Genomic DNA, 27500 nt, shown 5'->3' on the forward strand with positions numbered 1-27500 from the left:
AGGTGGAGTCGACATCATGATGTCGTCATGGAGGAGTGGAAGAGGACTCCAGTGGCAACCTGTGAAGCTCTGGTGAACTCCATGCCCAAGAGGGTTAAGGCAGTGCTGGAAAATAATGGTGGCCACAAAATATTGACACTTTGGCCCCAATTTGGACATTTTCACTTGGGGGTGTACTCACTTTTGTTACACAAGCTGTACACTCACTACTTTACATTGTAGAAAAGTGTCATTTCTTCAGTGTTGTCACATTAAACGATATAATCAAATATTTGCAAAAATGTGAGGGGTGTACTCACTTTCGTGAGACACTGTATGTATATGTGTGTGTGTGTATATATATATCAATAAAAATGTAAGAAAAAGATCTCACTCGGAAAAAGCGCACTGAGATATAATTTTCAATATGGATAATATATGACCATATTTCTGGCTTAAGGATGATCTCGATCCACGAATGTGAGCATATGGATACACTGTCGGTTCTGAAATTTTATTATGCTTTCACATGTTTCTCTTAACAGGCTGGGCATGTTACGGCTGACCATATCAGACCGCTGAGATAAAACGAGGAAAAATAGACATTAAAAGGGGGATTTAGTCACTCACCTTCCACAGTTGTTTTCCCTCCAAAAAGAGTGTGAGCTCCACAAAAGCATGTCAGTACACAAGATAGCTGTTTATTATTAAAGAGACATAACAGGGTGGGCAGTAGCTTGAGGGGCATGTGAAAATCCCTTAGAAACACTGATCAAAGGAATCCCACTAAGGAGCAATTATATAGTTTAAACAATATTAAAAGACTGAAAGTTTATATCACAAACACAGAATGCACAACCCTAGGGATATGGGAAAACTGTGTAAAATATAGACAGTTGTTTATTGGGGTAGACTGGATAATGTTTAACATTTGAAAAGTGTTCATTATTGTAGTATGACTTTTAGAAATGATATCGTTTAACATTTTAGATAATAAATGCCATGATATGTACTGGGGACACAAAAGTCACCGAACTGTAGGAATGACCCAAATGCGTTAGCCTTATAATCGAAATAAAATATACAGGTAGTGAGCTGTGAATGTTTTTTGTGACTTTTTAATCGCTCTCATTTAAAGTCCTTGCCGTTGCAATCTGATAGAGGAAGATGAAGACATTCATCTTATCTAATGAGAAAAGAGGGAGAATATCAGGGGGATTTTAATGACCTGTCGCTTCTACATAGTATATTGACATAGTACACTTTTCACAGTAATCAGAAACACGTATCCTGATATTAATATATTGTAGTGTTTAGGTTATTAGTAGTAGTTTTTATAGCCTTCTCATATGGATGGGAGCATGACACACACACACACACACACACACACACACACACACACACACACACACACACACACACACACACACATAGCCTTAAGCATGTGAGTACTTTTCATACATAGCAGGTCGAGTCATGTAGGGAGGAGAAGAACGACGGAGGAAAAAAAAACGGGGGAAATGTTGAATGAGCTCCAGCTTGGAAATAGGACAGGAAGAGAAGGAAATGTAAGAGGACAGTAGATGCTGCATCAGGAGAGGAGAGGGAACGAGAGGACACGGCGATGTAGGAGCGGTGAGAAAGCAGGCATTGATCTCTGGTGTGTAAAGCTCACTCAGCCATGCAGGATTTGTCTCCAGGCGCTGGAAGAGAATTGCCTGACTTTATGCTTTATCTTTAATGCTCTGGAGTAAAAATGATGGCAATGGCCTCTTCCATATTTATTTTTAATATGCGCGAGCCGTGTTCAGGACTCTCTCTTTAATTGGTCCTCGGTTCTTCTATGTTCTAAAGCAACTACATTTTCAGTTGCTCACGAAGGTCTGGATTAGCAACTAACATGACTGAATTGCGATAACAGTTAATGCTTAACCGTTGATTACTTCATCAAAACAAAACAAGTGGCTATGTTTATATAGTAGCGCGTAACATTATCAAGTTTGACTAATAGCGTAATCTGTAAAGATGAGATATCAGGTTTAAATTTGACCAGGGGCGAATTGATGTGTTCTTTTCTGTCTGATTTTCCTTTAAATCTACTGCTTTCTGTCTTTCTCTTTAAATAATCGATATCATCCGTTTGCTAATCAGCCCTGAGGAGGTCAGTGGATTCTGTGAAAGCCTGTGAAAACTCTTTCCTTTGAGTTAATGTCTCTAATCCTGTATCTAGTCTCTGGTTTGATTAGTTTCCTTCAGATAAATGCATGTGATTTGAAAAGTGACAACAAAAAAATCTGCTATAGAAGGTGTGATGGTTCGGTCACTGAAACATTGACTACGTTTACATGGACAGCAGTAATATAATTCTTGACCTTATTCTGAATAAGACGATATTGTGATTAAGGTGTTTACATGAGTTGTGTTTAGAATATTCCTTTCATGTTCCCGTGTTACATGTTATAGAACATAGATCGATTAACAGCACACGTCATTATGTCACCGCGCCACGCCGTCCGCCGTCCCTCCAGAATTTCACGTATCAACATACAGTTGGTCTTCGTTATGGTACCGTATACAGTTTTGGGTGTTTTATTTTTAACTTTACGAAAGCTTCAAGTGCAGTTAATTATTTGTCATGCTGTAAGTGGAAATAGACGACTGCTTGAAGCAGTGGGCTGCGTCCCAAGGCACGTACTTACCTATAATATAGTAGCTCAGATACATGTATCTCGCCTACTACGTAGTAGGTAAGTACATGGTTTGGGACGCAGCCGTGATCTCTTGTTTGCCGTAAAACGGTTGAGCGCTGCCGTGTGTGATCGTGTCCTGTCGCAAAATGCGGTGAAAACTCCCACACGACGTTAACAGTGTGATTAAGGTGTGTACATGTCTGTAATACACTTCCATAATGGGACTAAAACAGGAATACTCCACATGTCTTAATTCCATTTGTGTTTACTTCAAGTATGACTTTAATCGGAATAAGGCCATCAATAATCGCTGTTTACATGCTAGTTTCTTAATCAGAGTAACGTCTTAATTGGGTTAATATCAGATTATTGTTGTCCATGTAAACGTACTGACTGTCAGTTTTTTTCCCTAATAGCTCTGCTGCAGTATTCATTCAAGTCCTCAGTTCAGTCATCTGAAATACACTATATAGCCAAAGGTCTGTGGACACCTGACCATCACAGCCATATGTGGGTCTTCACCAAACCGTTGCCACAATATTGGAAACACAGAGTTGTCTAGAGAAATGGTCACCAACCCTCTTTCTTGAGATCTACCGTCCTGCAGGTTTCATCTCCAATCAAAATCTAATACACCTGTTTCAGTTGATCAAGAACTTTTTAAGGCAGTGATTAGATGGTCAAGTGGACACTATTATAGTTGGAGCTTCAGGAAGGTAGACCTCCAGGAACAGGGCTGGTAACCACTGGTCTAGAATGTCTTTGTGCAGTTTCCCTTCACTGGAACTAAGAGGTCCAAACATGTTCCAGCATAACAATACCCATGTGCACAAAGCGAGCTCCATGAAGACATGGTTTGTGAAGGTTGGAGTGGAAGAACTCGAGGGTCCTGTACAGAGCCCTGACCTCAACCCCACTGAACACCTTTAGGATCAACTGAAACACTGGCTGCACCCCAGACCTCCTCGTCCAACATCAGTGCCCAATCTCACTAATACTCTTGTAGTTGAGTGAGCACAAATCCCCACAGCCACGCTCCAAAATCTAGTGGAAAGCCTTCCCAGAAGAGTGGAGGTCATTATAACAGCAAAGAGGAGGACTAATTCTGGAATGGGATGTTCAACAAGCAATATATGTGTGATGGTGATGTGTCCACAAACTTTTGGCTACATAGTGTATATTGCTCACTCAGCGGTCTGCCAGCGTATGACCCCTGCTAAAAAGTCGTCTTGTTCTCCACACGATAGTCTTCACCACTATACAGTGCACTTGAGGTGACTCATCAGAAGAACGCGTGTGTTCAGAGCACATTAGCATAGACATGCACAGAGTCGCTCAGACTGTGTAACACTTATCATCTAGTGAACATTCTTAAAGGGAAATATTTCTCTTAAAATGAATAGGCTTGATTAATTTTAGCAAAAGAAGAAGGAGGTGGTAGAAGAAAGCAAAATATTACACCGTATTGTATCACTAACGGCACATACCCTGTCTCTCACACTGAATAAAGTGTTTTACATGCATTCGTGAAGATAATAACTGCTTACTCAGCTTCTGTGTTCCTGAACCACAATGCACATATGTCATATATTATTACTCAGATGGTTTATTTCCTGCTCGTGTGCCCAGGACTGACTGAGGAAAGACTATTAAACAGTTGTCCATTATACAGTGACTTACCATTTATAAAGCATTTTTAATGTCAGGTTTGTGTTTAGAGACCCTGTGTCCATTAAGTCCCCGTGGTGTTCGAGATTAATTCTACCATACTGTTCATTTAGGGTCAGTATAAATCATAGAATAAGCTGTGTATGAGGGCTTTTTGCGATCAATTCTGCATCCAGTAATTCTTGGATTGATGACCTTTTCTTTACTTTGCGCTTAGTTTACATGCTATGCTTTTTAGTTTTAGTTAGCGTTTTAATTTGAATATATTTTTGTTTTAGAGTACCCAGTTATCATCAGGAACAGCACTTCCTGTTTTCCTCAACGACCACATCTTTCGATCCTTAGAGCCATTTGAATGTAGTCTGTTTCGCCCATTTTGACTATTTTATTATGTAATGCGTATACACTCATTTTTAAAAAAATATTTTTTCATTTTATAACATGACTGTCCAAAGTATTATGTGTACTTCTACTGCAGTCTCATGCATACAGTCCCCTCTGAAACTCTTGGAACGGCAAGGCCAATTCATTTGTTTGTGCTATACACCAAAGACACTTGGGTTTGAGATCAAAAGCTGGATATGAGACAAGAGTTTAGGATTTCAGCTTTTATTTCCTGGCATTTACATCATTTACACCATTCGTTGTCTGTTGCTCAGTATAGCAGTGGTTTCTTTCCTTTTCAGGTCATTCTAAATTGTTGTATTGGCTATGCCCAATGTGTGTGCAGTGCCTCTGATTGATTTCCCCTCTTTTCTTAGCTTCAAAATGGCGTGTTTTTTTCTCGGAGACAGCTCTCTGATCTTCATGTTGGCTAGATATAAATACCAGGAAATCAAAACTGAAATACTAAACTCTCTCTTCTCATATTCATCTTTTGAACTCAACCCCAGATGTCTTCAGTCAACAGCAAAAACAAATATAAATTCATTTCTCTTTTTCATGTCTCTTAACTAGAAGTCAGTGGTAGCTTAGTGGTTAAGACGTTGGACTATTGATCAGAAGGGTTGTGAGCTCAAATCCCTGCACCACTAAGCTACCACTGCTGGACCCTTGAGCAAGCCCCTTAACCCTCAACTGCTCAGATGTATAAATGTAAGTCACTCTGGATAATTTACTAGTCCGGCTCTTGTCATGTCAAAATTGGACTGTTGCAAGGCACTACCCTCAGGCCCTCCAGCCAGCTCCATCAAACCTCTTCGGATGATTCAGAATGCAGCAGCACGTCTCGTCTTCAACCAGCCCAAAAGAACCCATGTCACACCCCTCTTCTTCTCCCACCACTGGCTTCCTGTATCCGCCCGTATCAAATTCAAGGCCTTGATGCTCACGTACAAGACCTTGTCTGGATCAGCACCGACCTATCTTAACACTCTCCTGAAGGCTTACGTTCCCTCACGCAATCTACGATCGGTTTATGACGGTTTAGTAGTGCCTACTCAGCGTGGCTCAAGGTCCCTTTCCAGAACTTTCACACTATTGGTTCCTCAGTGGTGGAATGAACTTCCAACCTCAGTCCAGACAGCAGAATCTGTCACTGTCTTCAAAAAGCAGCCAAAGACTCACCTCTTCCGTGAGCACTTAACTAACCCCTAAAAAAAAACACACCTTACACTGGCTCTTACACCTGTACTCTGTGCACTTTGCTTTTCTAGAACTCAATTAAAAGATCTTGTATGGTAGCACTACTTGTATTGTTCTCCGCTTGATATATCGCTTTGCTTGTATTTCCTCATCTGTGAGTTGCTTTGGGTAAAAGCGTCTGCTAAATGAATAAATGTAAATAAGGGCATCTGTCAAATGCCGTAAATGTAAAGTCAAGATTTTAAAATCTGCATACCCCCAAAAGTGAAATGGGAAAAATTCACATTTAAAGATTTAATTATCTGGTATCTGATTTATAAACTAAAACGATTAGACTTAAGTCTGTTCAAATGATCTTTGTAGACAGAAAGCCTAGACGAGATTAGAAAGTAAATCAAAACATTTCCACATCAGTCTGGTGAAATATACGTATTTATCGGTTGTTACAGTTGAGGGGCCGAAAGGTATGTTATAGGCACTAAAGTACCATTTTGGACAAAACCCAACAACTACACATACACGGATTATTCTTCAGCTAAAGAGAAATGTCTGTGATCTCATTCTGAGTCTGAATCAGGCCTGGCTATGAATAGACCTGCAGAGTGAATCCCATCGGTGGCATTTCTCTTGCTTTTTACCTGTGTTTGTATGGGACTTGCCTCATCTTGGACTGTTCACTAGTATGGTGTCTGATGCAACAGTCCTGCAAATCGAATCCACCAGCGACTGCAATTATTTTCAGCTTTGGTTAACTCACTAGACTTTCTTGCACGTCTGACTCACTGAAGCACTCCCGAGTTACTGACACTCGCCAAGCCTTCATTAATCATATAGCACAAGCAGCTTTATTGAATTTTCAGCCATGTCACTTTCAGTAGGATACAATTTATTTTCTAATGGGGTTTTTTTTCCGCACTTTTTTAAGTCAGTTTGCTGCTTGAGTTCATTACTCGAGTTGTAGAGTAAGAGTGTATTTCGTATATCGGGAAGTTTCATAAACCACCTCAGCGCTTAAGTGTCTTGAGGCAGCAGAGAATCGAGGGAGTAAACAACAGCTCTCTAGACACCGTTACCCTTTGGGATTTTCCCCTTCATCCAGCGTGAGTCGTTTCACCAGACCAGCTCTGAATTTCCGTACCATGGAAAGTGCTTATCACTTGTCTTTTCTCTCAGACTAGTCATCTTCTTTGACAACACATCAGGCCTGTAGTCAAACTAGACTACTGTTTCCCAATGTCTGTTCTAAAGAATTTTCTGAGAAACGCCGCCCCAGGCATTTCATTTCTAGGAAATTAGATTGCAACAGTCTTTGTTTAAATCGATCTTAAGGGCTGTCTTGACCATTTAAAACCTTCTGGAATTTTTTTTTGCTTTGTGGTTAGGACTGCGCACAAATTCTTTTCATTTTCTTTCTCCATCTCACTCGTCATCATCACCACTGCATCTGGTCTCTACGCCTTGCTACTTCTGTGTCTCTCTTTGTCCATGGTGTCTTTTGTATTTCTTCTCCCCTATAGTTAGTTGTTTGGGACTTGTTCCTCATTCATAATCCCCGATGGTGACATTGGTGACATTGACAGAAAGCCTCAGCATTGAAGCAGACGGTCATCTTGCTGTGATTTGTACCAGGGGTGGACCAAAAAATCCACTAACGAGTCCACTGGGCAAGCAAAAGCTCCAGTGTGCTAACCGCTCCCGGGTGTTGGTTGCCTGGAAACTTAACTGAGTGGGCTAGCTAGCATAATATAAAAATAATTTGGCATGCTAGTTAGCTAGTTATGTGTATTAATACAATACAAGGAGTATATGATAAAAATGTAAATAATTGGCCAATGTGCCAACAGCGCCGAAGGGTTCTGTTCTCTTGTGTCTTGATAGTATTTTGGTATGGACGTCAAGTCTGCTTGTGTGGATATCCAGGCAAATGATTTGTCCACTGGTATAGACAAACATTTCTGTCAAATGCCTTTAGAACTCACATCGGAATTTTAAAAGCCTATCATGTCGCTTTCATGTGACAAAAAGCTGTATTTTGCGTGCCAGTCTACTGGATTTTCTACTAAATACCTATAAATGTAAGGTCAGAGTTTTCGATTTGAGACGCAGTACATTATTGTGCTTTGTGAGACAATGTGGCCGTGGCTCAGGTGGTAGAGCGTGGTTTCTACTGATCATAGGGTTGGTGGTTCAATTCCCAGCCCACGTGATAAAACGTCCTTGGGCAAGACACTGAACCCCGGGTTGCTCCCAATGGCATAGGAATTTAAATCATTATTTGTTGTCTGTTTTAAATAAATAATCAGAATTCGGGGGGGGGAACAACAACTAACCTCATACTACAGACATGCATCTGCTTGTGGATGCTGGCGATCTTCAGTTTGTTACTCACAGGCAAGCACCCAGAATGCACTTGAACATTGATGCCAATATGCTGTCAGCTTGCTCCTCTAGATATGCCAATCAGTATCCACTATGATCTAGGTCTGGGTGATATATCGATATAAGTTTGATATCGTGATAAATGATTTCACGATACACTTTTCGGAGATATCATTGGTATGTTGGTGTATTTTTTACGTTTTCAGTAATTACAAATGAAATGGTATTGAATAGAAGCTGTTGATTTGATGTTTTTTTTTTTTAAGCTTAATATTCTTGGGTTTATGTAGGCATTAAAGAAAAGTATTGTCAAACTCAGGTGAACATTTTTTTGGTTTATTTTGCCACTGTTTTGTGTACAGTTTAGCTAAATTATATATTGTGATACATATCGTAGAAACGTCCTCGAGTATCGTGATGCGTTATTTTTGTCATATCTCCCAGCCCTACTATGAGCCTGACTAAAAAGATAAAAGTGGTTACTTTAGTACAAATGTGTCTGTCTTGGTTGAAGAAATCTATAAAAGCAGCTCAGGTATTTACCTTAAAACATTACAATTGTTGGTGCTGCACATGCGGCCTGGGATTACAGATACTAGGTATTCATTTATTATTATTATTATTATTATTATTATTATTATTATTATTATTATTAAAAGTCAAGTACTGTAAATGCAATGCAACTAGATGAAAAACTGGCCAGTTTATTTATTTATTTTTGTATGAATACTCTGATACTCACTTCGGCAGCGTTTGTGTCACTCTTGAGTCCTTGAACAGCTCAGCTCTGGATTCACTTGTGATCTAAAAGTGTGTGACAAATGACACAATGAAGCGTGATTATGTGTTGAATTTGTGTGACGTGACATGAATCAACAGTTTTCTTCTTAATGAAAGATTGAAGTAAAGGAGCACAATCCCCAGTTCAGTTTGTTTGTGGGCGTCGGTTTTATTTAACAAGCAATTAGATTGTATTTCAAAACCATGCCTGCGTTTTTGTTTAGTTTTTTTTTTTTTTTTTTTTTTTTTGGTCTTTTGCCGAGATTTCTTGTGTGTTCTTGTCTGTGCTGATTTTAATTCAAAAGCAGAAAGGCATTTTCTCAGTAGTGCTAATGAGATGAGAAAGTCTTGTATATTTGTACAGGCTGTTTTGTAAGGTTTAAAGTGAACTCAACTTATGTTTGTGCCTTCGCAGCCTTACAATGCTACTGTCATCGCTGCCCGAACTCGACGTGCACCACAGACGGCCTGTGCTACTTCGCCATCACCAAGTCGGCCAGTGGGACTAAGAAGGATAGCTGGTGTATCAATGACAGTGAGCTGATCCCACGTGACCGGCCCTTCATTTGCGCACCGTCCGCCAGGGACAACACCGGCGTCTACCCCATGTGCTGCAACATGGACTGGTGCAACAAGAACCCCAACCTCAGCATCCTTCCAGGTCAGGACACACGACAAGAATCACACACTGCCAGCCTTAATAAGTACACCTGTCAAAATGTGTAGGGGTCCAAGCACATAGTGTTTTTATTAGGATTTTTTTAGGATCTTCATATTAGGCTTCATATTATTCTTTTCTTCTTGTGAAATTTGGCACACTGATTGGGGAGGGTCTAAGGAACATTCCGATCAAATGTGGATGAAATGCTTCCAATGCTTCAGCGCCATCATCGGGTCAGATTTGGGCCTAATTTGGAAGTACGTTTATGGTCATAACCTTTGAACTGTGTGTCCAAAATTTAAAAAGGCATCTCTGGATTCCCTGGGTCGAGACAAGTTCAATGCACTGCCTAGTTAGATTTTCTGCCATCTTGGATTTTGTCATAAACTGTTGTTTTTTTGTTTTGTTTTTTAATTGATATTCAAAACCATTCTCTCATAACAGACTGTCAAATGCATGAAACTACAAATCATTCTCAAGTCCCTTGTTATGTCTGTGCTTTTCTGTGATTGCTTATGCAACAATTATAGCACGTCTGTGAACGTGCAGCTCACCGAGTCTGGGTGCTTGGCCCCCGAAAATGCTGCTTGCAGCTTTAATTATTATTCTGATTCTCTGCTGAAACCAATCAAGCAGGCGAAACCTTAAATTGTACGGACATGAAACATAGTCGGAAGGTAGTACTCTGAGAGATTGACCCGGTCCACCTAATAATGGCCCCGCCCACTAATTTCCACCATGATGGATTTTTTTTCTTATAGGAAAAAGATACTTCTGCAAACTAGGCCTAGGATTTTTGGCCTATCTTCACAACTTGGGTCTTAAGATATTCAGCAAAGTGTAAACATTTTAAGAAACATGTTGACATTTGTAAACAATATGGCCACCACACGTCAATCAGTACTATGGAGGCTTAGCTGGTTTACTCAAATAGCGATAATTCATGATTGGTAATATGGATTTGATTCAATCTTGAAAGACATGTTCAGTACGTGTTTCTGAGGACCTCTGCAAAGGTTGGGGCATGGCCATTGAAAGGAAATGGAGGTAAGTTAATAACTGTTTCTCAGGAACCAAAAGTCCAGTTGAGCTGAAATCTGCTGTGCTGCATCGCTCTGCTAATCTGTATCTGGATTTTTAATCATCACTGAATTACTTCATGGCTGCTTTCAGCCAATCAGCTTTCACGCAACTGGTATTGCGCTACTATTACTTGATATGTATTTTCATCTTAGGTTTCCTTATTGTTCTGTGTAACTTGGCAAGAACTCATCGCTGGGGGCGAAGAGTGTTCAGACCCTGCTGAGCGCATATTTATTATTTGTTATTAATCAAGCTGTCCTGTGCAGCAAGTCCAGCAAGCAAACTTTTATAAGTCACAGTGAATTAACCCTGGAGATGCAGTGGGAAATGTAATTGGGCACATTTAAAAGTTTTTTATTTCACTTTGGTTAAACAAGTTTAATTACCAGGTAGTCTAATCGCTTGGAGGAGTGTGGGTACATTTTTTGAATGCTTCGTTCTCTATTATTTGGTAAAGGTCAGAACTAAAAGTGCATAGATTTTTTTTTAATCTGTCTTTTAGTTCAGGAAACAACTGACCCGAGTCACTGGTCTATAGCCGACTATGGCAAGTGGGAAAAAAAATGCATTTGCATTTCATGGGCTGTTAACTGAACCTACTGCCTACACACACACACACACACACACACACACACACACACACACACACACACACACACTCATTCTCTCTCTGTTCTGCTGAAACTCTGCTATTACGTTATTACAGTGATGGCATGCTGGAAAAAAAAGCCTTGCATGGACTTTATTATAACGTTTACATTTCAAGCATTTTATAAAAGTGCATTATAGTCTCCATCAAAATCATATCCTCATGCTGGCATAAATAGCTCAGGGTCTGAGAACACTATCGGCTAAAACCCTGTCAGAGAGCAAAACAGTCCGGGTGGAAGGTTTTTAAAGAGCTTGTTTAAGTGCTTAGTGAAGAGGTAGGACTTAGGTCTTCGTTTGAAGACAGACAGTGATTCAGCTGTTCGAACAGCCAGGGAAAGTTCACTCTGCCACCTCAGTGCCAGGACACAGCAGAACAAGATTCTTCCTGTGAGACATGATCTCCTCAACCAACACGAGTGTGTAGCATCTACCTGGGGGATGCGACGGCAGCCATAGTGCGCCAGAACCACACCACACACAAGCTATTAGTGGAGAGGAGAGAGTGATGTAGCCAGTTCAGAGATGGAGATTATTAGGGGGCCATGATAGAAAAGGGCCACTGGGGGAATTTCGCCAGGACGCTGGGTTTATACCCCTACTCTTTTACGATAAGTGTCCTGGAATTTTTATGACCACAGAGAGTCAGGACCTCGATTTAAAGTCTCATTCGAAAGACGGTGCTGTTTTTACAGACAGTATAGTGTCTCTGTCACTATACTGGGGTATTAGGCCCCACACAGCTCACAGGATGAGCGCCCCCTGCTGGACTCACTAATACCACTTCCAGCAGCCTTAGTTTTCCCCAGGAAGACTGGATGTTTGAAGGGAATGTGGTCCTCTTGCTAGAGCCATGTGGGGAAACCTGAAAGCTATACTTTTCAGCTTTCTCAGCTAAATCGGTGAATAAAATTCACATTTAAAAAAAACGCCAATTCGCTGAAATAGAAAAAGATGGTGGAGGCTGCTTTTGCTATGTAGATGAACTCTACTTATGAATCATCAAGCCGCGGGTCACGTGCACCAATCGAAAACAAGAAGGGTTGACTGTGGGCTTTTGTTTGGTAGAAAATGGAGGAGCAGCGAACTGAATTTGGCTATTTATTACTCGCCGAATAAAGAGTCTTTAGGGAAACACCGTATCGGATGTAACATAGTTAATAGTTTCAGAAGGATGAATTTGCATGCTCTGAAGTTTGTACACAGTGTATGGACGAGCAATCTTCCACGATTTCACGGGAAAGGTTGACACAGAGGTTGTGCTACATTATTATTATAATTCTTATGGAATTTATTCATTAGAATTGTTAATCATTATTAGCATTACTGTGAAAAATCTTTCAGTAACTATTTTGTAATATGTTTTTGGATTAAGGTGTATATATGATCATGGCTACCATGGCAGTAACACTGAATGTGTCATTACAAATTCAAACGTTTATGTCTCATGAAGGCTTCAAATGAAATAAGAGTGTGTATTTAGTTTTTTAGCATAAACATTGGTCGTTTCTCTTCCATATAATAAGATATTCGAATGTTTTCAACATTTAAGCATTGTTTAAGATGATTAAAAGCTTAGCTAACATTTATAAATGATGCTTGCTTAAGTCCGAATATAAATCTTGTTCACGTAAACTCAGCCGCTGTCTCGTTGCTAGTAAAAGAAAGCGAGTTTGAGGTTCATCAAGATGCAGGGACTTGGAGTGAACACATCTTTGCGACATGCTCAGGCAAATCTGTATATGTAAACACGGAGATGGTATTCGGTACACATGGTGCCCATCTGCGCTGCGCTGGGAATCGCTTCCTCCTAACCCCGGCTGGTTTATTTTTCAGAAGTGGAGTCGTCATGACGTTTGCAGACACAGCGTTCATTTCCGGTTATGTACTGTTTCTCAATGCAATTTATCACACGGAGTTTCGTCACTTTTTAATCCTCGGAGTCTAGACAGCCGTCTTTAAGATCTCGTTTCAGATTTCTGGAAGATCAGCCCTAAACGTAGAGGAGGTAAACAGTCACACGGACAGCCAGTCAGGCGTGACTCATGACTCATGTGTGTCCTGAAAGCCAGCGGTGGAGTCATCCTTCTGCACAACTGTGAACATTTACAGGATCTCCATGAACTCGTCTGGAGAAAAACTTGGATATAAGCTTGTACTTTGTTTTTGATAAAACATTATTCAGAAGACAATTTAACTGATTTAGTTTATATGGATATTATTTATTCACATACCTGATCTTAACACTGACGCTCTTAGAGTCATTGACTACGTTTACATGGACAACAATAATGTGATATTAACCCAATTAAGACAATACTCTGATTAAGAACCTAGCATGTAAACAGCTATTTTTTATTACCTTAATCCGATTAAAGTCATACTCGATGTAAACACAAATGGAATTCAGACGTGTGGAGTATTCCTATACAGACATGTACACACCTTAATCACACTGTTAACGTCGTGTGAGAGTTTTCTGAGACAGGACACGTACACACACGGCAGCGCTCAACCGTTTAACGGCAAACAAGGGAGCACGGCTGTGTCCCAAACCGTGTACTTACCTACTACAGTATACAGTAAGAGAAATACATGTATCTCAGCTACTATACAGTAGTATACGTGGTACGTGGTTTTGGACGCAGCCCACGGCTTCAACCAGTCGTCTATTAGCACGTATAGCATAAGAAATAATTAACCGCACTTGAAGCTTTCGTAAAATTTAAAATGAAACACCCAAAACTGTATACGGTACCATAACAAAGACCAACTGTATGTCGATACGTGAAATTCTGAAGGGACGGCATGGCGTGGAGACATAATGTCGTGTGATGTTAATAATGTATATAATATACATTATATATAATGTATATTATATACATTTTACTATAATGTAAAACAGGAACATGAAAGGAATATTCCAAAAGCAACTCATGTAAACACCTTAATCACAATATTGTCTTCAGAATTAGCTCAATAATTAGATTACTGCTGCCCATGTAAACGTACAGTGTGTCTCACTGTCTTCATTTTATTCGTGACGGAAAGGACATCGCTGTGTGCTTTATGCGAAAAGTACGCTGACCTTCCCTAATCATCCCCAGATCATTTTTGTATAAAGGCTTTATTGAGGACGGTGCAAACATGTCCTTGTCACTGAGTAGCCGAAATAGTGTATATTATTCTGCACAGATGATTGGGTAATTCTACAGGCTCAAGAATGTTTTAGAAATGTTTTCTTTTTCTTTAACGATGCCTGTGGATGTTCTTTCTTGGATAGCCTGAGGACGGCAGTTGCTAAGAACAGTTTACACTCAAGTCTCCATCATTGCACAGTTGATGACTTCAGTTTATAGTATACAGTTATAGAAGTGAAATGATTTATAATCGCACTATCCGGCGCCACTTAGATGAGGATGGGTGTCCCTTTTGAGTCTGGTTCCTCTCAATGTTTCTTCCTCATGTAGTCTCAGTGAGTTTTTCCTTGCCTCGTCACCTCTGGCTTGCTCATTAGAGATAGATGTGAAAAATTATTTACTTTAAACTTTATCTCTGGATCTGCTTTGTGACAGTGACTATGTTTACATGCATTCCAATGTTCTGATATTAATCAGAATTTGGTGATATTCTAATTAGTATTGAGTCATGTAAACATCGCCCGATTCAGATTATGACGATACTTTGATTCGCCAAATTCTGATTCCCACCCCTGGAATATGTCTGTTTTAATTAGAAATTCGTTGCATGTAAAGGAGATATACGCGCAAGCTAAGTAAGCAAGGAATTGTGGGTAGCACGGGCAGAATCTTGAATCTCCTGGGAAATAACAGCGGGAAAGGAAAAGCGCATGTGTAGATCTGCGGATTTACGGCAACCAGGAATATTCCGACGTCTCTTTATTCCTGTATGTATACAGGAATATTCCGACGCCTGCTTGCATATAAACATCGTGTTGGGAATATGGCTGCGACCCGAATATAGACCTGAAACGGACTTTGATGTGCATGTAAACGCAGTCAGCGTCCATTGTTAAAAGCACTTTATAAACTGAATTGAATTGATGCGTTGATAATCTCTCGCTCTTTCTCTCACATGCTTTTCTTTCTGTCGTTCTCGCTTCCTTTGTTTTGTTTTCTCTCTCTCTGCCTCTGTCACAGAGCTCAGAGCACAACATCTATGGTTTAACCTTAGCACTGACTAGTTTTGACTTCCTAAAGCAATACAAAGGCCGCCTGTAAAACTGCACTGTTCAATGCCCCGACAGGAAACGTAATCCCTTAAAGACGCGTATTTGCATCCGGTAGCAGTTCCTTTCGATTCGTGCCACTTTATTCTGCTGAAATTTGACTTGGGAATTCATGAGCTTTTGCCATGTGAGACAATAAGACATAAAATAAAACAAGCGGCTTTGGTTGAAAAAAAAAAAAAAAACCACAAAGGAGTGCCTTTTTTATTGTTGCATGGCAGCCATCTTAAATAAAAAGCGGCAGGTTAAAATGTGGTAATATTACGGGTTACTGTTGTTATTTCCTTCCCCGCTCTGCGCTCTGTGACAGGTGAGTGGATTGACTAGAACAAATACAATATTGCCAAATCATTTTTAATGAAAAAGTTCTATAGGTTTCATTTGAACTGCAAGTAATTTCTGTAGTAATAATAAAAATGTTAACCTTTCTCTCTCTCTCTCTCTCTCTCTCTCTCTCTGTCTCTCTGTCTCGCTCTCTCTCTCTGTCTGTCTCTCTCTCTGTCTGTCCCTGTCTCGCTCTCTCCATCTGTCTCTCTCTGTGTCTGTCTCTCTCTCTCTCTCTCTGTCTGTCTCTCTCTCTCAGTGCCGGTAGAGAAGCCTCCCTCACTGGGTCCTGTGGCTCTCGCGGCTGTGATCGCTGGGCCCGTGTGCCTGCTCTGCTTCGTGCTGGTCACTGTGTTCTACGTGTGCCACAGCCGCTCGGTCATCCACCACCGCGTGCCTAACGAGGAAGACCCATCCATGGACCACCCGTTCATCACCGTGGGCACCACGCTCAAAGACCTCATCTACGACATGACTACATCCGGATCGGGTTCTGGTGCGCACCCTTCACACACTTCTCTCTTCACACGCTCAGCATCTCTTTCTGCCTGAGGCCGAGCGTCTCCGAGACACGACTTTTTGTTGTCTGATAATCTCTCCTGTAATTACCTGCTGACACGAGCGACTACCCGCCTTTCTGTCACGCCTTTGTTTACAGGCCTAGAATCCCTGTCTGTCTCCGCCTGTCTGTGGGATTCTTTGAACTCGTTGTTTTGTGCACGTATCTCTTTCTGTGTGAGAGTGCAAGTGTGCTGTCGTTTTGTGTTTGACTGATTATTTGGGAACGTCCCCGAGAGGATCCTTTTCACCGACAAAATACGGCTTTTGTTTGTAGAACTGAAAGAACCGAAAGATTTCCTTAGGTTAGGATTAGATAAATAAATGTAGTAATATATCTTGTGTAATACAGCAATGAAAGATTTTAGAGGAAAGTACAATAGTGTGTGTGTGTGTGTGTGTGTGTGTGTGTGTGTGTGTGTGTGGATTGCTGTGCTCAGTACCTTTACTGGTCTCTCTGTGTCTCAGGCAGTATTGGAAAGAGCAGTGAGAGCAAAAGAGCTAGAATTTCCTGCATAAGCTTTCACACGGCACTCCATTAACCTCTCATCTCGAGACCTTATCAGATGTGAGGACTAAACCAATGTATATTTACTAACAAACTCTCAATACAGCACAAGCCCGATTTACACAGCCAAATCTCCTTTTATCCTGTTTGTTTGTCTTTGTGTTTTGTCTGGTTTTTACTGTGCGCGTGTGTGTTTTGTCTGCATCGGTGTATTCAGAGACAACACACAATGCCATGCTGGTTTTATAACACCAAACAGCACGGCTCAGCAACAAAAGCACACCCAGGAATATCTGAATCCCGGCCCAGTATGTGTCGTGTTCAAATCACATGAAGGATTTCTGTGAAAAGGTGACCTGATAGGCACAAGTAGTACCAACCTCAATTTCAAAAAAGTTGGGACGCGGTGTGAAATGTAAATAAATACAGAATGCAATGATTTACGAATCTAATAAACCTACATGTTATTCACAATAGAACGTAGAAAACATATTAAATGTTTGAACTGAGGAAACCTACTATTTTAATAAAAATACAAAAAAAGGTGATTTTGAATTCGATGGCCGCAACACGTCTCAGGAAAGTTGAGACTGGGGCAACAAAAGGCTGGAAAAGTAAGTGTTAGTAAAAAGAAATAGCTGGAGGTTAATTGGTAAACGGTCAGTAATGTGATTGGGTATAAAAAGAGTATCTTAGAGAGGCAGAGTCTTTCAGAAGTAAGGATGGGCAGAGGTTCACCAATATGCGAAAAACTGCATCTACAATTTGTGGAACAAAATCAGAATAATGTTCCTCAACGTAAAATTGTGAAGACTATCAATATCTCATCATCTACAGTACATTGTATCATGAAAAAACTTAGCTTTAACTTGACTCTGTGACTTTCCATAAAATTAAAAGTAACTATTAGTGGATAAAAATCATGACTTATTGTTCATTGATAAATAAGGAGTTGTAATAGTTGGCAAATAACTATTACAGGGAAATAATCCACCCCATGGTGGTGACAATAACTTTACATTGCGTCGATTGCATCACACCACCCTGCCATTGATTACAGGTTTCCCTATCGCAGCGTGCCCCATCTAGTTTAGTACCTTAAATATGGTACTTTGTTTTTCTTAACAGAACTGGCTGTTCTGCCAGTAGAGCCATCAATTCTATGAAAAATGTCTCAGCACGTTTGTGTGCGTCATTATGCAGGGTTGCAGACTCTGGAGACCGTACTCACTCTGTGCTTCTCTCAACTCTCAGGCCATCATTCTGTTTTGGAGAATCTGACTCACCTCATGTATTTCCTCCATCTATCTCCTCTTTTCATTCCGTCCATCCCTAACTCATGTTCATACTTCACGTGCCTGTAAGAAGGTCACGAACTGAAAAGGAGATTATTCTGCTACCGTCTGCTAAAGAAAATGCTAAATATTTAAGCTGATAGAACACAGAAAGTTTGGCATTAGCTGAAGGAGCTGAAGGTGCATGATCAAACCAGATGGATGTTACTGATTTATGTCGTTGCTCCAGTGTACTGGGGGGTTGTGGCTCAGGTGGTAGAGCGAGTTGTCCACTAAGCGTAGGGTTGGTGGTTTGATTCCTGGCCCACATGACTCCACACACCAAAGTGTCCTTGGGCAAGACACTGAACTCCAAGTTGCTCCCGATGGCAAGCTAGCGCCTTGCATGGCAGCTCTGCTACCATTGGTCTGTGTGTGTGTGTGTGTGTGTGTGTGTGTGTGTGTGTGTGTGTGTGTCGCTTTGTAGAACCGCTAAGGTTAAAGAAGCGCTAAATAAGTTCAGACCATTTACCTTTTACTGTTTTACTGGGTGAACTCCAAAAGTGCAGTAATATCAGCTTATATATACATGGGAAGTATATGAAAAGGACGACACCCACCGGGAATTTCGATTGAATTCTGCAAGAATCATTGTTCTAAATTTGATACATTACAACATGCAAACCAAAGGACACGTCTTCAGTTACAAGGAAACCTAGTGCTCAGAGAGTCTGCAAATATGTTCTCATCTTTATGTGTACAATTTCTGCCAGCAAAGTAACACTTGGCCACCCGGTGTCCATCACAACACAGCCTCTATTGTATTCTACATTCCAGGCGCCTGAAAGAAACGACTGTATACATTCTGAATAATTGCACCTATTACAAAGGACAATACAGCTCTAGACGTCCTTGTGTGGATGACATGGTTTCAAATGGAAGTAAGTAACAGTGGTGGCTCAGTGGTTAAAGGCTCTGGATTACTAATCAGACGGGCAGAAGTTCAATCCCCAGCACTGCCAAGCTACCACAGTCGGGCCCTTGGGCAAGGCCCTTAACCCTCAGTTTCTTCATTTTATAAATGAGATAAATGTAAGTCGCTCTGGATAAGAGTATCTGCCAAATGCTATAAATGTTAATGTATATGTAATTAATTACGAGCACAACTCAAGAACACTGGATTGAACAACATTATTATAGAAGATTAGAGATTTGTGCAATATTTTAAAAAATGAGAATATTTTGAGAATGATCGTGAAACGAATCGGTACTCATCATTGAAACTGGCTGCGCATTTGATTTGAACAGCCAAATGAACAGGATGCGGTTTACTGCCATTAAATATCATGGTGGATACTATTAAACGTTTAGGTTTTGGATGACACCTGTTTCAGTGATTTAGTGGCACGTTCATAAGCCTGTGCAGTGTGGATTACAGAAATGAAGACAAAATATAGTATAATATAGTTTCTATTACAGGCTCTCTGTTTGGAAATGTTAAACATACCCTTGGTAAAGTAAAGCTAGTACTTACTACAATGTTTGGAAGTTAGTAGATGCTAAATCCCTATAATGTGTACATGAGTAGCACTGTGTAGTCCATACACACACAAACACACACACACACACACACACACACACACACACACACACACACAGACGTTTGTCTTACCGTCCTTGTGTGGACCGTTCCATTGACATAATTATTAATGCAGTTAATTATACTATTCCTACATCTGTAACTATAGCTTATGTTAAAAGTTGGAAGATGATACTGGAGGTAGGTGGACACAGTGGCTTAGGGGTTAGCATGTTGGCCTCACATCTCCGGGATTGGGGGCCTGAATCCCACCTCCACCTTATGTGCGCAGAGTTTGAATGTTTCCTCCGGCGGGTACTCCGGTTTCCTCCCTCAGTCCAAAGACATGCATTGTACGCTGATTCCCATTTCCAACATATCTGTAGTGTATGAATGTGTGTGCGATTGTGTCCTGCAATGGCTTGGTACTCCATCCAGAGCGTTCCTCGCCTTGTGCGCCGGGTTCCCTGGGATAGGCTCCAGGCTCCCCTGAGACGCTGTGTAGGATAAACGGTACGGAAAATGGATGGATGGATGATGCTTGAGGTTCTGTGTAACTTTGTCTTTAATGGAAGAGAGACCAGCAAGTTATCGTTATGTCTGTCTGAGATACAGTTTTACTGTCATTTTTTTTTTTTTTAAATCACATCTTGCACGTTATTTTTTTATTTTACTAATAGTACATTCAGGGCACTTTGAGGAAGTGGAAAGTTTTGAGAACATACACATAGGGCTTCGTAAATGTACGTTTGAGTTTTACACTTGAGTTTGAGGGCATTAAAATCATTCATTTGGCTGGAATATGGCGCTTCATAAATTGCAAGCTGTATTTTAATGTGGCTCAGTGATCATTTGAATAGAAACTGGACTCAGCTTTGAATCCCTTCCTCCTATAAAACGTATAATTACGATATTGTAATATCGTAGTCATGATAATAACTGGTGGTGGTTGTTCTCTCTTCCATGTAGAGATAAAGTTGCATAAAATGTCCGATGTTATAGCATAAGTGTCTCATAAATTCTCCAGCACTGCTTTCATTTTGAATTGCTTATGAATGTGTTATAAAGGTACGCTTCAAATAAAGTGTTGCCAAGAATCCTTAGGGCCTACGATTTCACCTGTTAAAACTGACTGGAATGACAGCTGATGGCTGAGCATGGATCGGATCATGTTGACCCCCTCTGCTCTGTCTGTGTTGTGATAGTCTGCATATACCTCACTTGGCTCCTCATAGCCTGTCTTTCTAATTCTGACTCACAATAAATCTGGCCATTGAGGTCATTATTAGGGGTCAGAACACTAGTGTCTTATACATGTTTTTTCTTCTTGCTTGTCGGCCTTAAAAATAATGAGCACAGACATGAATTGCTGAGTAGGTTCCTAGGGTTCACATTCTCTGTTTGCCTTCCTTTGTGTCTCAGGTCTCCCATTGCTGGTGCAGAGGACCATCGCCAGGACCATCATCCTGCAGGAGAGCATCGGGAAAGGCCGCTTTGGGGAGGTGTGGAGAGGAAAGTGGAGAGGGGAGGAAGTGGCGGTGAAGATCTTCTCCTCTCGCGAGGAGCGCTCCTGGTTCCGCGAGGCTGAGATCTATCAGACGGTCATGCTGCGTCACGAAAACATCCTGGGCTTCATCGCTGCTGATAATAAAGGTCAGTACGTCATGTTGTCACTTCCAGCTGAGGCTATATCTTTCTGCTCCAGGCTGGACCAAAGGACTTTTGATAACCACAATGTTGTGGCAAAATCAAAGATGCTCTTTGATGACATAGTTGCATGTGGGGCTGCTTTGAAGAGCATGGAAATGTACATCTGTACAGCCTTGATATCAAATACTGCAACCTGGACTGATAATGTGGAAACAGTCTGGTTGCCTAGAGATATATGTGTGGCGCGCTGGGAAAGACCTGGTCGCCTAAAACAACTGAAAAGGGAGAAAATAGCTTTTAAATATTCAATTCTAATTCCACTGAAAGGCGTCGGTACACTGACTGTCTAAACATTACTGCTGTTTATTGATTTAATTTCAATGCCATTTAAAATGTAATAAATAGAATGTAAAAATATAATGAATATGGCACATTTGCCTCGCACCTCCAGAGCTGGGAGTTCGATTCCCGCCTCTGCCCTGCGTGCGTGGAGTTTGCATGTTCTCCCTGTGCTTCGGGGGTTTCCTCCGGGTTCTCCAGTTTCCTCCCCAGTTCAAAGACATGCATTATAGGCTGATCGGCATCTCTAAATTGTTCTGGGTGTGTGAATTTGCGCTTGATTCCACCCTTGCGATGGGTTGGCACCCCGTCCAGGGTGTCCCCCGGGTTGTGTCCACTGAGGTCTCTAGAATAGCCCCAGGCTCCCCCACGTCCCTGTGTAGGATAAGCAGATGGATGAATGGATGGATGGATGGATGAATTTGACCATTTACAAAGGAAAATAAAATTGCAACTGTCCTGATGGCTGTCGTGGTTCCTTCTCATCTGTTTTGTCGTTCTTTACAAACCTTAACATCTTGTGTTGTCTGAATTCACAGCAGAGCGACTCTCTCCACTGCTGTTCGCCCCAGAGCACATGCACACACGGTTCATATAACCTTATTTCAGTTTAATAACCTGCTTACTTACAGCTCGTAACTCGATAATAATCCGACTTCAGTCAAGCAAGCGTTCCCGACGTGAAATTAATTAAAAAACCTAAACACCAATGCTAGTGACGAGCAGCTACAGCCGTCTTCCTTCCTCAGCAAGTCCGCAGCCTACACTCCTCCAACAGGCACGCTCGCTATCTGAGAGTTACGGAGCACAAAAGGACAATGGTGTATTGCGCACAATCTCACAGACCTAACTGGAACATTTTTCTTTAATCCACTAATCACAGTTTGCTTTATTATAGCTGCTGGAAAAATCATCCATTCAGTCAGATTTGTTCATTTTTGGAACCATTTCCAAATTGAGTATGTTACGCTCATGTTTGATTGGCTATGGCACCTGATGGTTTGAGAAAGCCAAGACCAGTTTAGAAAGTTAATCCAAACATTGCAACATCAACATTTTTTGTAATTTTTTTTGTTGTTGTTGTTGTTTACCAGAGTTCATTTGACTCGGACGGGTTTTCTCAGTCCACTGTGTATATATATAGTTTAGTTGTGCTCTTTGTTTTACTGAGCTGCAACTAACGATTATTTTTCGTAATCAATTAGTTGGGCGATTTTTTTTTCTTTATTTTTTTTTCTGATTAATCGGATGGGGGCGAACTTTCAGTACCATTTTTTTGACAGAAGTTACACTGCAAGTGTGCAAATACAACATATAATGACAATAAACTTAAATTAAACTAAACCTTTTAAGCAACTTGCACCAGTTTCCCCTGCCCCTTACACACTGTGGAGCATTTTGGATATAAACACAACTTTGTGTTCATGCATCACTGTTTGATCTGCATGGTGTTTAAAATAAAATGATTCCCTGCCTAGAGGACTTTTCTTCCTCAGTCACGTGATGATTACGCCTCCGTCTGATGGTAACTGAGGTCATGTTGGGAATAAAAGGTAACGTTGACATAAACAGTAAACTGAAGAATGTCAGGTATCTGATAAAGCTAGCGACGTCGGATTACGTGCGTATGATTACGTGCACCGTCGACTAGGAAGCGGCTTATAGTTCTGGTTAGTAAAAAACCACTAGTGTTATATTTGAGACGATGTTAACTTCCTAAACTTCATACACTAGACGGTAGAGTATACAGTGCATAGTGTAAGTGTATAGTACTTTACTTGGGACGCAACTTTAGCATCTACGCTCCGAAGTGTGTTTTCGGAACAGAAATGACGTAATGAGTAAAAGCACCCCATGACATGCGCAGACCAACTAATAGATAATCAGATTCGTTGAAAACGATTTTCATAATGGATTGTTATCGATTTTATCGATTAGTTGTTGCAGCTCTAGCTGCAGCTGCAGGACCATCCAATTAGTGCTTGTGTTAGAGCTGAAACAGGATGAAGGATTTTTTTTGGGGGGCTGACTGTTTCATGTGTGAGTTTAAGTATGAATGAGCCAGAAGGTTTGTTAGCTTTGACATCATGTCTAGTCTAGTCTTTCGTGAGAACAGGTTTTAAAATAAGAGCTGTTTTCCTGAAAGAGCGATGTTTACTGAAAAACTTTATTTTGGTTTATTTTGGTTCGGATTTGTCTGAAAGTTTGGATGTGAATATTGAGAAGAATGAAAGCATGTGTGTGTGTGTGTGTGTGTAAGAGAGTAAGTATTTATATAGGAAAAGGGCAGCGCTAGGAGTTGGAGCAGCTGCTCTGAGATTTCACCGGCCATCTGGAATTGCATGGAGCTGTGAGCAAAGGTCTTATTTACTCTGTCCATTAGTCTATTGTGCTCACACTTAGTCCACTCACCCCAGTTTAATCTGTTCTCATTTGAATGTGGATCATTGCCAGTGCAGTTGCAAAGTGCGTATGAATATCTATGTCTTTCGATAAAACAATATGCCTGTGTATTATCAATCGATGGAAACGAGAGAGGAAGATCAGACTAAGAGAGGCGAACAGAAACAGAGTTTCCTGTTTACAGTATTCATCTGAGACTCATAAGTATGTCTTAATTTCAAACAGTAACACGGAGGTTTACAGTCAAAATGAAATTACAACAATAAAACACTTCCAGACACCCACAGCAGCTTGACCTCAAAACAGAAACGTTAAATCTGGCTTTTCTTACATTTTGGACAAAAAGGAGAAATGTGTTTTGTTTAGTGAGACAATAAGGCAATGTAAGTAGCTTTGTAAATGTAGGCATCATCCATCCATCCATCCATCCATCTTCTATACCACTTATCCTTCTTCAGAGTCATGGGGAAACCTATCCCAGGAAGCATTGGGCACAAGGCGGGGTACACCCTGGACAGGGTGCCAGTCCATCGCAGGGCACAATCACATACACACTCACACACTGATTCATACACTACAGACACTTTGGACATTCCAGTCAGCCTACCATGCATGTCTTTGGACTGGGGGAGGAAACCGGAGTACCCGGAAGAAACCCCGGAGGAAACTGTATATTCAAATATATGAATATACAGTATCTCACAGAAGTGAGTACACCCCTCACATTTTTCTAAATATTTGATTATATCTTTTAATGTGACAACACTGAAGAAATGACACTTTGCTACAATGTAAAGTAGTGAGTGTACAGCTTGTGTAACAGTGTAAATTTGCTGTCCCCTCAAAATAACTCAACACACAGCCATTAATGTCTAAACCGCTGGCAAGAACAGTGAGTACACCCCTAAGTGAAAATGTCCAAATTGGGCCCAAAGTGTCAATATTTTGTGTGGCCACCATTATTTTCCAGCACTGCCTTAACCCTCTTGGGCATGGAGTTCACCAGAGCTTCACAGGTTGCCACTGGAGTCCTCTTCCACTCCTCCATGACGACATCACAGAGCTGGTGGATGTTAGAGACCTTGTGCTCCACCACCTTCCGTTTGAGGGAACAGCAAATTTACACTGTTACACAAGCTGTACACTCACTACTTTACATTGTAGCAAAGTGTCATTTCTTCAGTGTTGTCACATGAAAAGAGATAATCAAATATTTACAAAAATGTGAGGGGTGTACTCACTTTTGTGAGATACTGTATATACATAAAGTATTTATGTATTACTTTTTATAGATGCAAAAAAATCACATAATTAAAATACAGCCTTAAATGAATAATATATATTCTAGTGTGTGTCTGTGTGTATTGGGTTCTGTTCAGTCTTATATAATTGGACAAACAGTTGTGTGTCTTAAGTTTATATTTGTAACACTTAGTTTGTGGATTTTATTTTATATAAATGAAAAAATGGTACTGGAAGTTTGCCCTGCCCCAATCCCCAATTAATCGATTAATCGGGAAAAATAATCGGCCAACTATTCAATTATGAAAATAATCGTTAGTTGCAGCCCTAAACATCTCATTTCAGATTTACTCCCTCTTTGCTGTTATAATAACCTCCACTCTTCTGTGAAGGCTTTCCACTAGATTTTTGGAGCGTGGCTGTGGGGATTTGGGTTCATTCAGCCACAAGAACGTTAGTGAGGTCAGGCACTGATGTTGGATGAGGAGGCCTGGCGCACAGTTGGCATTTCAATTAATCCCAAAAGTGTTCAGTGTGGTTGAGGTCAGGGTTCTGTGCTGGACACCCGAGTTCTTCCTCTCTAATCCTCACAACCCATGTCGTCATGGAGCTCGCTTTGTGAACAGGGGCCTCGTCATGCTGGAACACGTTTGAGCCTCTTAGTTCTAGTGAAGGGAAATTATAAAACCAATGCAGACCAAGACATCCTAGTCAAATGTGTGCTTCCAACTTTGTGGCAATAGTTCGGGAAAAGTGTGCACACGGCTGTGATGGTCAGGTGTCCACAAACTTTTGGCCACATAGTGTAAGTGATGATGTGTTTTAACATTAAATCTAACTATACACTGATAAAAAAATATGACGTTATTCTTTAATAAATAGAAAATATGATGTAGATTTCATCTTATATGTCTGAATGATTTTTAGCCTTATTTACAGTAATGCATGAATGCATACTCTTTTTTTGTGTGTGTATGTGTGTGTGTGTGTGTGTGCCTATTCTCTATATAATTGTGTACTGTAATGACTTATAATCCCACTCTCCATTCTTACCCAGAAAAGAATGAGTTCCCGTCTGAGGTTTCTGTCTCAGGGAGTGTTTTTTCCTTGCCTCTGGCTTGCTCATTATGGATCTAGATCTAGACCTGGATTTCTGTAAAGCTGCTCTGGGACAGCGTCTCTTGTTAAAAGCGCTATACAAATAAACTTTCATCTAATTGCATTGAGCACAACGTCAGAATGTATAGTCTCACCCTGTCTCGGTTACTTGTTTTCCTCTTTTAGATAATGGAACATGGACCCAGCTGTGGTTGGTGTCGGATTACCACGAGCACGGCTCCCTGTTTGACTACTTGAACAGATACACAGTGACCGTGGAAGGCATGATCAAGCTGTCCCTGTCTACCGCTAGCGGCCTGGCTCATCTGCACATGGAGATCGTAGGAACACAAGGTAACGGCTCAGCAGCTGCTCGCTCGCGGAGCATTTAGCATTTCAGTGCGAAATTATGAAAAGCGTCAAATGTGCATGTAGGTTGAAGAATGGCTTAAAAAAAAGTTTTTCGGTAAAGATGACTACCTGGCTGTTCCAGTTAGTGTGTGTTCCCCTGGCGTGACATTGGGTCCCATTCACACACGAGATGGGTTGCAGCAGGAGTGTCTGCGAGTCTGCCCGAACTAATGAAACCATTTATTTAGCTCATACTGAAACTGAGAAGCGTTCCTTAGGGTGTCTGTCTGTTCAGGTCTGTGTCTGTGGTGAATTCGTATTGGTGTGTGAAAGTGTGGCCAGATTTTTACTTCCAATTTACATTTCTTGTTAAAAACAATTTTTTTTCCCTCTCATTTTCTCCACTGACTACGTTTACATGGGCAGCAGTAATCTAATTACTGACCTTATTCT

General features: G+C 40.8%; 1 protein-coding gene across 1 annotated transcript in view; it reads left to right on the forward strand.

Moving 5' to 3' along the window:
• The window catches only part of tgfbr1b (transforming growth factor, beta receptor 1 b), a 91475-nt gene that overhangs the window by 34795 nt on the left and 29180 nt on the right, over window positions 1-27500 (forward strand). Inside the window, exons 2-5 of the mRNA XM_017479431.3 lie at window positions 9496-9741; window positions 16305-16541; window positions 21387-21617; window positions 26883-27050. Coding sequence (XP_017334920.1) covers window positions 9496-9741; window positions 16305-16541; window positions 21387-21617; window positions 26883-27050 — 882 coding nt within the window. The remainder of the gene's footprint in view (window positions 1-9495; window positions 9742-16304; window positions 16542-21386; window positions 21618-26882; window positions 27051-27500) is intronic.

Source organism: Ictalurus punctatus, chromosome 1 (genome assembly GCF_001660625.3).
Source record: "Ictalurus punctatus breed USDA103 chromosome 1, Coco_2.0, whole genome shotgun sequence".
In the NCBI taxonomy this organism is placed as follows: domain Eukaryota; kingdom Metazoa; phylum Chordata; class Actinopteri; order Siluriformes; family Ictaluridae; genus Ictalurus; species Ictalurus punctatus.